Below are 10,057 nucleotides of genomic sequence, written 5' to 3' on the forward strand. Positions count from 1 at the left end.
GGCCGTACGCTTCGTGAGAATAGAAACGTACCGTACAGCCTCTCGTATCTGGCCGTCAGCTGCATGTTATTGGGGGCCACCGGCTAGACCCCGAATATAGGCCGCACCCCCACTTTAAAGACTTAAAGTGGGGGGAAAAAGTGCGGCCTATATTCGGGCCAATACGGTATAAACATATGTCCCTCTATATCCTTGTCTCCACCAACATAAGTCTACAGAAGTAAGATTAATGTGGTATTTAAGTGCTGGGGGTAATAGTATATGCCTTAAAATTGTACTCATGAATAACTGTATATTTATATTGAACTATCTTTCCTAGGTTTTCAGTCATACATCGCTTGGCATTATGAATTACAGATACAAGTTTGCTGTGGTTGTAGCCACCGTTTGGGTGTTGAGCATTTCGTTCCATCGAAGGATTGTTACGGTATGTCTCATTTCCTTAACCGCTATATTTAATGTCATTGCTAGAGGGTTTTTTTGTTCTTCAAAAATTACGTTGTTTTTATACTCTGAAGCAGCTACAAACTTGTTTATGTATTTGTTTAGGCCCAAAAAGAAAATAATTCACCCCTACCCCATCAATTGCACAAACTTCAATTGACAAAGTCCTTGTCCATGTTTTTTGTCCCTCTCCATCTCACTTTCATCTTGAGCTGGAGAGACTAGAGAACATGTTGCAGTGTTAATCCAAGCACCTTTCTTTTATAGTATTAGTATAGTAGTATTAAATTGCTGTACAGTGCAGCCATCAGGGGAGGTACACCCAGTTACTTGGTTACCTGTCCTGGCCATGCAGGGGGCCTGGCCACCATGCTCTCTCACCTAAGGGTTAGCCCTGCCTGGGAGGAGCATGAGAAAGAATGTGTGTATGTAAGTGTAAAAAAAAAACAAAGGGATCGATCCAGCACTTGAAAAAAAAAAACTTCCAGCTTTATTTTACTTAATGATTAAAAAGCATAGTTCAATAGTTCACACCTAAGTGCATCTAGTGCACAGGAAACCCAAAATCTGACGCGTTTCGAACGGCACCCTGCTCTTTATCACAGATAACTCACCACTGAATTTGTTTCCCTTAAGTAAGGCAAAAAAAAGGGGAGTGGTGAGATTACTCGTCATCAACACATGTGCAATTAAAATCCAATTACAAAACAATTAAATGCAATAAGATGAAAAAAACTAATGTAAACAGTGTGAGCACGGCAACACAACCTACAGCAAATATATAAACATTATTGATCCACAAATAATATGTATATATGTCAATAAGGCTATTACATGTATATTGTGTGTTTTAACCTGCTCACAGTGTTTTAATATCACAGGGAGGTGCATAAACATGTATATATGTGATGAAAAATAAAATGAATGAAAAACAAGGAATAAATATATGTGTATATATCACAATATTTCCAATACATATATTTAACAAAAATGAAAGAAATGTACTACTCATTACAAATACAGCAGAATAAGGCAGAAAACATGCAATTGTAAGTAATGTTTGCCACTTAAATAATGATCTTAAATAATTTTTGAATAAAAATACCTGATTTAACCAAGACAAAATTGTATCAAATAAATCTTAATCATAATGTAACAATAATTCCTGTCTAATGTTAAGTCCCATTGGTATACAGGTATCAAGAGTAAACTGCCAAAAAGCTTCTCTATTTTGTAATCTTTTATGTAAATCACCTCCTCTATAACCAGATGTCACTTTTTCAATAGCATAGGCTACAAAAGAATTTTTTGAGCCCGCATGTTTATCCAAAAAGTGTGCAGAAGCCCCTGATTTTGATCGTATGGAATGGGGATTTATGTCATGGAGGTGCTCCAGAATGCGAGTCTTAAATTGTCGTTTGGTACATCCTATATATTTAACTTCGCAGCTGGAACACTCAATGACATAAATTACATTGCTGCTACAACAGTTCAAATATTTTTTTTATATGAAATTATCTAGTGCCAGTAGTATTAGTAAATTTATTAGTCACCTTAACATATCTGCATGTTTTACATGGATGACGACAACAGCGGAAAAAACCGCTGTGTTGTAACCACATATTATCACTGAGATTTTGATTATTTAACATACTAGGAGCCAAATCATCTCTTAATGTGGGGGCACGTTTGGGAACAATTGCACACCCTGCAGATAAAATCTGAGAAAGGATTGGATCTTCTTTTAATATATACAGATTCCTAGTAACTATGTTCTTAGCAATGTTGAAAAATGGGGAATAAGTTAATGCTAATACCGGTTTGCTTTCTATCTTAGTACTTTCATTACTTTTGTTCAATAATAATTGTGAGCGATTTTTGCATCTAACTATATTCTCTGCTCGTTGGATTTGTCTAGAAGAATACCCCCTTTGTTTAAGTCGAGTGATTAACCCTTCATTCTGTGCTTGAAAATTAGACTCAGTGCTACTGTTCCTTTTAAGGCGTGTCATTTCGCCAACAGGAATGGCCCGTATGGTATGTTTTGGATGGTTACTATCCACCCTCAGTAATGCATTTCCTGAAGTTGGTTTTCTATAAGTAACAGTATCTATAACTTGATCATTATTAGCAATAAGGCTTAAGTCTAGGAATGAGACTGTCTTAGAAGAAAGTTCATGAGTGAATTTCAAATTATATGGATTGTCATTCATATAACTGATAAACAGTGGTACGGAAGACACATCTCCCTCCCAAATGAACAGGAGATCATCGATGTATCTTCCGTACCACTGTATAGAATCCAAAAAAGGGTTATGAACGTCAAAAATATAAGTATGTTCCCAAAAAGACATCGTTAGATTTTCCAATGAAGGGGAGTGTCTAGCACCCATACTAACGCCACTACATTGCAGGTAGTACACTCGATCAAAAGAAAAAAAGTTGTGAGACATAAGAAATTGGGTGACTAGTAATATAAATTCACTTAAATCAGGTGTGTACCTGCTATGAATTTTTAGGTGGAATTCTAATGCTCTAAGTGCAACGTCCCATGGAATGCTGGTATACAGCGATGTTACATCGCATGTAAGCCAGTGCCAACCCTTTTTCCATTTGATATTGGCTAACTGAGCCAAAACATCCTTACTGTCCCTAAGAAACCCTGGGACACGTTGCACTAAAGGTTGCAATAACTGGTCAAGCCAAGAGGAAAGTTTTTCTAACAATGAACCCCTGGATGACACAATTGGTCGCATCTGGGGAGGAATAATACCTTTGTGTATTTTGGGTAAACCATATAACACTGGTGTCACAGGGGTTGCTACTAGTAGATATTCACTCTGACTAGCTGTAATGGCTCCTAATGTTACCCCTTCCTCCAATAATTTAGATAATTTTTTACTAAAATTCTCTGTGGGGTTACACTCTAATTTTCTATATGTGGTAACATCATTAAGCATTATTTGCATCTGTTTTATATAGCAAGTAGTATCCATTACTGTTACCATACCGCCTTTATCGGACATTTTAATGGTTAATTCGGTATCCAGCTTTAGTGAGCGAACAGCTTCACGTTCAATTTTTGTTAGATTGTCACGTACAGACTTACCGACATTATGTAAGTGTACAGTGGTAGAGTAAGTGGGTGTTAATGTGAAGGCTGATGTATATTAGCCTGTAGTTGTAGGAGGGGCTATGGTTATTTAACCAACACCTCTCCCTTCCACAGCTACGTTACAGCGCCTAACATTGGCTGATGCTATACAGGAAGTGATGTCACGGAACTCGTTGCTTGCTATGTCATTTATTATCTAATTTAGGGGGTCTATGTGGAGTTTTGTTGTTGTTGTTGTTGTTGTTGTTGTTGTTGTTGGTACAGACTGCTTTGTGTATGCAGGGCGCTGCGCAGGTGCTGTTAATCAAACATAAACCTTCCCAAGCCTGTTTTCACTTTCTTCGTAATCTCTACGTGTTTCCTTTACTAACCATGCCTAATTACAACATCTGTGTTAAAGGTGGCCGTTCACTGGAGCTATGCTGGGTACTTTTCTTGATTCGGATTGTTTATGTATGCATGGCCACACAGGTGCACTTCTCATACTCAAACGTTACTAAGCCTGTTTAACCCTTTTACTATCGATACCTGTTGGATGCGTCTATTCCTGCACTACACATCATTAAGCACACTCTCTTTCCTTCATGCTTTTATACTGTTCAGCTCATGTTACTATGTCTGCACTTTTACGGAGGTATTTTTTTTTACAAGCGTATTCACAGTCGCTCGCTATCTCATTCTTGGAGTTACTCATTGTATGTTACAGCTGGTCAATTACATTGTTTGTTGTTGGAGTACTTTCAAAAATTACTTAACTCCAATTAATTCATGTACACACCATTTGTGGATAACAATCAGCATACAAGCTACATTCACTAGTTTACTCTGTTGGTCTCCGACCGCTTCTGCTGGGAGGCTGTTCCACGTATTAACTGGCCCTGCTCGAGAAAATTTCTGTTGCTAGAGTCAGATAGGGTTGCCAGTTAACCACTTTTTTTCCCCATCTTTCTTCATTAACCCTTTGTTCGCTGTTAGTGCGTGTTATTTAGGACAAGTGCCCAGGTCACATGATTTGTGTGTGTATGTATATATATATATATATATATATATATATATATATATATATACACACACACACACACAAATCATGTGTATGTAATATATATATATATTTTTTTTTGTTGCTTTGGTCTGCAAGTGCTTTCGGCTATAGGTCTCCTTTACCTAATCGCCTCCAAAGCAGTTAATGACGGGACAGCCACCTCATGTTGTGTTATTCCCTCTGTCACTGTTATTACTAATTGAGGAACTGTATGTTGCCCTCGGCCGCTTCTGCTGGCAGGCTGTTCCACGTATCAACCGGTCCTCTCGAATTTTCTTAACGTTACTCTACACTATTTAGCTTGGCCATGTGATAAGTCGTGTATGTTCTTATGTATTCTTTGTGCTGGTTCTTCTATGGGCAGGTTACATTTGTTGTGTATTTCTGGTAGTAGGCACTCTCGCTGGCCCCCGAACTCTCGCTGCCCCCCCTCTTTTATTCATTATTGGTGCTTGTTATTTAGGACAAGTGCCCAGATCACATGGTCTATTTATGTATATTTGTCGCATTTGGTCTTCAAGTACTTTCTGTTACAGGTCTTCTTAACTAGTTGTCTAGTCAGTTACCAAGCGGACAGCCACCTCAGGTACGGTTATTTCCTTTTGTTGCTAATTCAGGTACTCATTGTTGGCCTCTACCACTTCCGCTGGGAGGCGGTTCCACGTATCAACCGTCCCGCTTGGATTTTTTCCTCACGTTACTCTACACGATTACAGCTTGGCCGTGTGTAGGTTTTTATGTTTTCACTGTGCTGCGTGTTATTTAGGATACGTGTCCAGGTCACGTGATTATTGAGGTACTCTGTTTTATCTCACTGTCTGGTTTCCCACTCCTATAATTAGATTACCGGCAGGTCGGTTCCTGTCATTACAACCGAGCCCCTCTTCCAACCTTATAATAATAATATGATAACCTTAGAGTGTCATGTTTAGTGAGTCAGATAGGAGGCAATATTCTCTAGACCTTGTTACGTCCCCGCTTACATAGACGGCCTCCTTCCTCCTTGAACTAGGCAGTTGGCCCCCTCCTCCCCGAGGCAATCTCCCCTCCTCATTTGGAAGTTACACCCCTCCTCGTTTGGAGGTTACGCCCCACGAGCTAGTATTCGTGCCTCACTATTAGTTAATTAGGCCTCCCCTCTACGTTTTCGTCCCGCTCCAGCGCGGAGCTCGGTTAGAAATTCAGTTAGTTCAGATTTAGGTCCGGGGTATCTGTCCAGGTTCCATTGCATAGACTTGTCATTCCTATCCGATCAAGAGGAGAGGTCCTCCATTCCCTGTTCACACGCTCCTGGGTCAGACTTTGCCGCCTCACATTCCCTCCGTGTTCAGTCTATTGCTAAAGCGACGGCTGTATTAACAAGGTGATGCATTCCTTTCTTGGCCTCGGCCAGCATAGCGAAATTTTTCGACCTACTGTTTGCTAGTCCCCTGTCTCCTCTTCATAGATCCAACCGTCACAATCTAGTTCTGTGGACGGGGCGCAATGAGGGACATGCTCACCTCACTAGTGGGTGGCATCGGTCTCCTTCATTCACGAGAGGTTAGCCAATTTTGGAAGCCCAGCTTGCACCGGCAGGCCTGCCCCCTTCCTCTCCTGCATGCCCTGCCACCACTGGTTGCCATTTTAGTCTGTACATGCTACTGCATATTTGCACTGATGCCATTGGGCCCTACCAAAGCAATGTGCCCTGGGGCATTATTTCTTAAGCAATGTCTATCTCCTATTAGTGTGGAATCTGGTTTTAAGACAAGCTGCAGTCTTTCCTTCCCCCCCCGAAATTCCTGATTAGGGTTTATCATGTGGTTCCTATACAGGTATTGTGGCTGTACCTCAAGAAGCTCCATAGGTACAACCTCATTCAGGCCTTAAGTAGACCCAGATGCGGAGGATCTTCTCTTGTTACAAGAGTTGGCAACAGGGTTTTATTATCGGCCCTTTGATTCCCCTCCTTTTCCGACCTGGAAGATTAGCCTGATTGCTATTGCTGTAAGCAAATTCTCAAATCGAACAGGCCGATTTTTAATTGTCTGCCCCTTATTCCCCATACGCGCTTCAGCATCAATTCCCTCATTCCGGCTGATGATTTTTTTCCTTAAATGCGCCTCCGTGGGTACAGTATTCAGGCCAGAGTCAATGGGGGGGGGTAAGCTCATGGTTGTCGCTCCACGTCCGTGAGTCTGTTACATGTCTGCTTCTCAGGCTCCACGTTCGTGAGTCCGTTACATGTCTGCTTCTCAGGCTCCACGTCCGTGAGTCCGTTACATGTCTGCTTCTCAGGCTCCACGTCCGTGAGTCCTTTACATGTCTGCTTCTCAGGCTCCACGCCCGTGAGTCCGTTAAATGTCTGCTTCTCCATGTCCCTGAGTCCGTTACATGTCTGCTTCTCAGGCTCCGCGTCCGTGAGTCCGTTACATGTATGCTTCTCAGGCTCTGCGTCCGTGAGTCCGTTACATGTCTGCTTCTCAGGCTCTAGCTCCGGTGAGTGGGACGTTTAGAGAAAGGATTGAGTGTGAGCCTTCTGGTCTCACTTAGCAACTGTCATAATTCACTCATCTTCTTCTAACGCATTGACGATTATACGCAAACTGTTCCTCAGAGCTGACAATCTGATCTTATCCGCTATTAATTCACGGTGAACACAGTTAAGCCTTTTCATTTAGCGATGAAGCTTTTCCTAACAGAAGTCCAAGATCAAATATTGTAGTTCTTCAAAGAACCCTCTCTGGTTTCTTCTCACGTGGAAATACCGTATTAGAGGTCTGCAAGATCAAGCCAGTGAAGTCCCCCAGTCATTTACCGATTGATGGCGAGTAAGAGCTTTGCTAATGTTAAATTGACATCCCGTTTACTCCTGGTACATATATAGTCCTTAAACTTCCATGTAACTTTTTCGGATGCAGGCAGCTTGGTGAGCTGGCTACTGTCCTTAATTCAGCTTCGGTTCTTCAAATTTCCGACTTGTGTCACGTTTCTGATCATTACGAGCTGTCACTCGGTCATACGAAACGAATCAATCTGGTCCGAGTACACTGTTTCTTCCTACCAATGCCCCCTGGTGCCCAGTTGTAGTCCTGGGTTCCTTATTTTACTGGTACGGTAAGCCAGCCTTCGTTGGTTCATGCGACCGGGGGTACTGGCCATTACGCCTTATTCTTCGTCATCTCTGAAAGTCTCGGACTTGTGTTCTGTTGCTGATCATTTCGTTCTGTCTCTCGGTCAAACGAAAATGAATCAGCTCGGCCAAGTACACGAATTACGTTTTTCCTACCAATTCCGTCACTGATCTGACTCCCGGCGGGCGGATCGCCGCTCGCGGCCGACGAGTTCTCGACCCCTCGGTTCCCGGTACCGGAGGACGGGCTACTGTCCGAGGTAACCGGGAGTTCGAGATCCCTCCCCGGAGCTCCGTTGCCGGCGGCCGTAATATCCGCCCCCGGCAAGGAACTCAAGGGATTGAGTCTGAGGTCTCCCCGGCCTCCATACTTACCTCCTCTTCTGGTGGCTACCGCAGGAACTCTGGATGCCGCGTGGCTGGCATCGGGGTGGTGATGGACGGCTGAGATCTCGGCCGTGACGTCAACTTGGAGGCGGGGTTTTTGGTTGGCGCCGGCTTTAAAAAGCCGGAAATCCGTTTCCTCTGCACCCTGTTGAGGTCCTATACCTCGTATATTGCTGAACTCCTGATCTTCGTTATTTTGACCCGCTGCCTGCCTGTTTACTCTTTTGGATTGTGTTTCTGTACCTCTGCTCGGTGATTTGTGTACCAGTTTGGCTCGTCTGACTACCGGCTCCGTGTCTCGACTCCTGGCTTGTTTGTCTACCTGCTCCGTGTACCAGTTTGGCTCGTCTGACTACCCGCTCCGTGTCTCGACTCCTGGCTTGTGTGACTACCTGCTCTGTGTACCAGTTTGTGTCATCCGGAGATTCCTTCACCTGTCTACTCAGTACCTATATCTACCTGCCCATACTAGGCCTCCTTACTGTTGGGATCCTCTAAGTCCTGGTTCTCTGTTTCTTGGGGCTTCTCCCTTTGTATCAGGGGACTGGGCAGAATAACTCCTGCGGTAAGTGCCATTGTACGGGTAGTCCTGACACCCAGTTGCAGTCCTGGGAGCCTTGTTGTTGGTTTTTTGACTGGGAAACCGAAAGCCAGTCTTTTTGCCCTTCCCCAGGGAGCCGTTGTCGTCAGTCATGTTTATCAGATATGTTAGGTTATTGCGTACCAGGATTGGCCTTAACCCACTCGCATAATCAGGGCAGCCTTGGCGGCATCTAAGAATACATTTCCAGCCCAGGTGATTAAAAGCTAGGCATATGGAACTCCTCCTGTTTCCCTCTTTATATCTCACAACCAATCTCAGAATGCGTAAGGCCTCTATAAGCTTGGTCATTCATATTGTCATGTTATGGTACAACTAACTTTGTCTTCTTCTTTTTGCCCTCTATAGGCCTACCTGGTATGTCGGTCATGGCGCACCTCAGACCGAATGGACCCTCTCTTGGTCTTTGGTTCTCCGTTCCACTAATCCTATTCGTTTGCCCCTAACACAAATGTGAAGGCTGATGTATATTAGCCTGTAGTTGTGGGAGGGGCTATGGTTATTTAACCAACGCCTCTCCCTTCCACAGCTACGTTACAGCGCCTAACGTTGCCCTCCCTGCCCCCCCCCTTATTCATTTCCTTCCTTTTATTTCCGCTTTTCTCCTCTATCCTTTCTTTCATTTTCCATTTACGGGGTGGCCCTCTATAGGCCTACCTGGTACGTCTGTCATGGCACACCTCAGACCGAATGGACCCTCTCTTGGTCTTTGGTTCTCCATTCCACTAATCCTATTCGTTTGCCCCTAACACAATAGTGAGTTTGTGTGTTAGTATGTATGCATTTTAGTTATAGCAGGGTCTCAAATAAATACTGCACCCAGATGCCACTAAACCAATGCTTGCCCCTGTTCTCATACAAAAAAATGGTTCAGCGCTGGGAGTAGTCTTTGAACGGAGGTGTAGGCAGAAAGTGTTTAAAGTGTTTGAAAAAAGCCATTTCTAGGGCGAAACTTGTTATGTTTTATCCATTTTTGCTTTTATTATCTAATAAAGCTTTGGATTATTCTTATTTTTGGACCTCCATTTTCATTTTTATCTTGACTTTTATCTTGTTTTTTTTTTATTTTGATTTTTCTCACTGGAGCTATTTCCTTGGTGGGGAAAATACCACCCATGCTGATGAGGATTGAGCAACCTTTATTTGCTCTCACAAATGTGAGTACTTTTTCATTTCTTTAACCCCTTCAATTCCAGGGTTTTTGGTACCTCAAGTCCCGGAGCAATTTTGCTATTTATGTGCTATGTCGGTTCAGCGATTATTCTCTTTTTCCTGTGAATAGTGTACCCACGTAAACTATATAATGTTTTTTCAAGGAGAGATAGAGCTTTCTTTTGATACCATAACTTACAG

The 10,057-nt window shown here is 42.8% G+C and overlaps 1 protein-coding gene across 1 annotated transcript in view; it reads left to right on the plus strand.

The window, feature by feature from the left end:
- Positions 1 to 323: 323 nt before the first annotated feature.
- LOC128469979 (NXPE family member 4-like) overlaps positions 324 to 10,057 on the plus strand; it is a 53,539-nt gene continuing 43,805 nt past the window's right edge. The window contains exon 1 of the mRNA XM_053451796.1: positions 324 to 427. Within this exon, the coding sequence (XP_053307771.1) occupies positions 347 to 427 (81 nt within the window). The 5' untranslated portion in view covers positions 324 to 346. The remainder of the gene's footprint in view (positions 428 to 10,057) is intronic.

The sequence above is a fragment of the Spea bombifrons genome, chromosome 12, assembly GCF_027358695.1.
Source record: "Spea bombifrons isolate aSpeBom1 chromosome 12, aSpeBom1.2.pri, whole genome shotgun sequence".
Taxonomy (NCBI): domain Eukaryota; kingdom Metazoa; phylum Chordata; class Amphibia; order Anura; family Pelobatidae; genus Spea; species Spea bombifrons.